The following is a 2,967-nucleotide window of genomic DNA, read 5'->3' as shown; positions in this document are numbered from 1 at the left end:
TAATAAACTGAATATTTTAATAAATCTCATTTTATTAAGATAAATCATGGAACAAATAATAATTACATGGTACCATCAAGGAGGTATTAACTTCCTTGGCACAATTAAGCACCAATTCGTATTCATGGACGTCACCTGAATTAAATGGGTTACAGGCAATACATTTATAATTGTTTGTTTATTTTATTGTTTTTTCTAGGAATCGCATCAGAATATACAATAATTATATTTTATATAATATTGTAGCTACAACAGAAAAAAAAAACTGGTTGAATAGGAGTACAGTAATTAAGTCCCATCCACACACTCAACCCCTGAAATAAAATATAAAAAACTCAGAAAGAGGAACAGCATAAGACTTGGAAGCCTCTTACACGTGCCGCACACCATTAACCTCTGAGGCACAAAGATAAACGTCTTGGACTGGTGTATGTTAAAATGACAGAAACCATGTCTGGCATCATCTAGTTACTTCAATTCTCTTGTCGTAGACTGGTTGTATGTGACGATGTCAGGTAGCTTCTGTGGCTTGTTTTAATCCTGATAGCAGGAACCATGTCTGGCATCATCTAGTACCTCGTTCTGTACCAATCCTGATTGGCAATGCTCTTGTGTGTGAACTGGTGTATGTTGTGTTGTCAGGTTTCTTCAATGGCTTGTTCTAATTCTGATAGCAGGAACCATGTCAGACATCATCTGGCACTTCCTTCTTTATGAATCGTGATTGTTATTGCTCTTGTGTGTGCTGCCAACAAAAAGAGTAACTGGTGTATGTTGTGTTGTCAGGTTTCTTCAATGGCTAGTTCTAATTTTGATGGAAGGAACATCATCTGGCACTTCATTCTTTATGAATCGTGATTGGTATTGCTCTTGTGTGTGCTGCCAACAAAAAGAGTAACTGGTTTATGTTGTGTTGTCAGGTTTCTTCAATGCTAGTTCTAATTCTGATGGCAGGAACCATGTCAGACATCATCTGGTACTTCCTTCTTTATGAATCGTGATTGGTATTGCTCTTGTGTGTGCTGCCAACAAAAAGAGTAACTGACAATGAAATGTTTATTTTTAACAATGACATCATCAATGAAAAGCATGGCTAATTAACGTGCTGTATAAATAACATTAGTGTTTTTCCATTTGTTCATTGTTTGCCGAATTGGACGTTGGTCCATGTTAAAAAGAGCCACAATATTTTCTATGTAATGTAATGTATGCGTTGCAAATGATATAATAAATTGAATTGAATTGAATTGAATTGAATTAGTGTTGATAATAGCTGTTCTATCACCAACATGCATAAGTGTATACATATATTCCAATCTACAAAATTGGAAGAAAATCCTTTGAAATATGAGTTGTACTAAGCCTAATAACTTCAAATATGCATATGTATTACCGGTTTTATATCTAGCAACAATCCCTGTGGTATGGACTGTAGTAAGACTTCTATGAAGAGTGGTGCAACGGTTGATGACAAATCTTGAACCTAACGTAAAGCATAATTAAATAAGAATTTATCACATAAGAATTAATAAGATTGTAATTTGAATATTGTGGTCTGATGGTTGTGGAGCTAAAAATTACAATCTCCCTTAAAATGATATGTTATGACATCAAGTGGCAAATCTAAAAGTATTGACAAGGGGAGGGGTAATACGCAAGGTAGGGGGAACTATCTGGCAGAATGAATTGGCTTAACCAATTGAGTGTATTTTTTTTTACTCAGCAAATTTACAGTTCATTTGTTCGTTCGTATGAACATAATCGATTAAAGTAGCACATTATTAATTGACTGGAATAGTCGTAGCAGGGTCACCAATGAGCAGGTTAACAGCATGACCCTCCCACTCCTGGGTAAAGAGAGGCAAACGTAATAAAGTGTCTTACCCAAGGACGCAAGCAATGCGACGAGCGTGGGCCGAAGAACTCCCGATCTTACAATCAGAAGTCCAACACCTTACACGCCGCGCCACACTCTCCCACTGTGAATTTACAGTAGGGATGGGGGAGGATGCCTGCATCCCCTCCACTGACCTTCAGACACTGAAGTAAACTAACACAGACACTGAGGATATAACCAACCTGTATGATTCGCTCATGTTCTTTCAGTTGAAAATCTTTTGGTTTGAGGTTGTCAGAAATTCCTTGTTTTCTTTTAGTGTGGATCAATGTTGTTTTGCCTGGTAGTGCATACCTAAAAGCATACCACAAATAAAAATGTAAACTTAAAATTACAACATACAAAATACACTTTTTTTTATAATATCATATTATTAAGATATTTTGAATCAAAGGTAAAATTCTATTTCCTTAGTGCTCTAAATTTAAAAGATATGTAAGATCAAAGTATGTTTATGAAGTTAATCTGGATTACGTGCTGTGACGTTTATTGAAAATAGTACATATCACTAATAAACTGTGGCACACATTTAAGAGTGGTTCTCAGCCAAAATGATTATGTGTGATATGGCGTTAATTCAGACAGCACATATCCAGAGGTTCCAACCTTTGGAACTCAAAATTCAGGAGACTGGACATTACAGATGTACTGTCTGGTGACGTGTACCCTCACCACAGCAATGTTGAAAATGTAAGTTTTTTTCATACATGCATTCTGATCTTTCAAGTTGTGAGCAACACTTGGGAAGTCTTGGTATGCCAATATCGTTTCAAGGAAAAATTGACACAGAAATACTCAATTATTGGTATCAAAATGCCACTAAATTTTTTTTTTTTGGTATTTAGCAGGCCCGTAGCCAGGGGGGTTTTTAGGGGTTCGGGCGAACCCCCTTTTTTCAGCGAACCCCCTTTTGCCAGCGAACCCCCTTAGCCAGAAAACGATCCCCCGTTTCAAAAATAGTGCAATTTATTACAAAATGGGAGCATTTTTGGCACTGTTTATTTGTCGCTATCGATCGTAGTCCGATCGTAGAAATCAAAACAAAGCTGCAGCCAGCTGAATGACGTAAC

The 2,967-nt window shown here is 36.7% G+C and overlaps 1 protein-coding gene across 3 annotated transcripts in view; it reads right to left on the bottom strand.

Moving 5' to 3' along the window:
- Positions 1–2,967, bottom strand: part of LOC117101307 (39S ribosomal protein L48, mitochondrial-like) — a 6,329-nt gene continuing 3,362 nt past the window's right edge. The window contains exons 5-8 of one of the 3 annotated variants that reach the window (XM_033241276.1): positions 2,080–2,191; positions 1,394–1,483; positions 937–1,022; positions 1–659 (exon numbers count right to left, since the gene is read on the bottom strand). In XM_033241276.1, the coding sequence (XP_033097167.1) occupies positions 963–1,022; positions 1,394–1,483; positions 2,080–2,191 (262 nt within the window). In that variant the 3' untranslated portion in view covers positions 1–659; positions 937–962. Of the gene's footprint in view, positions 1,023–1,393; positions 1,484–2,079; positions 2,192–2,967 lie in introns of all 3 variants that reach the window. The other 2 variants (XM_033241274.1, XM_033241275.1) reach the window with 2 other exon arrangements.

Source organism: Anneissia japonica, unplaced genomic scaffold (genome assembly GCF_011630105.1).
Source record: "Anneissia japonica isolate Jap-2015-1 unplaced genomic scaffold, ASM1163010v1 scaffold3709_len703521_cov189, whole genome shotgun sequence".
NCBI lineage: Eukaryota > Metazoa > Echinodermata > Crinoidea > Comatulida > Comatulidae > Anneissia > Anneissia japonica.
Note: the sequence above shows the minus strand (reverse complement) of the source record. Positions and strands in the feature narration are given on the sequence as shown.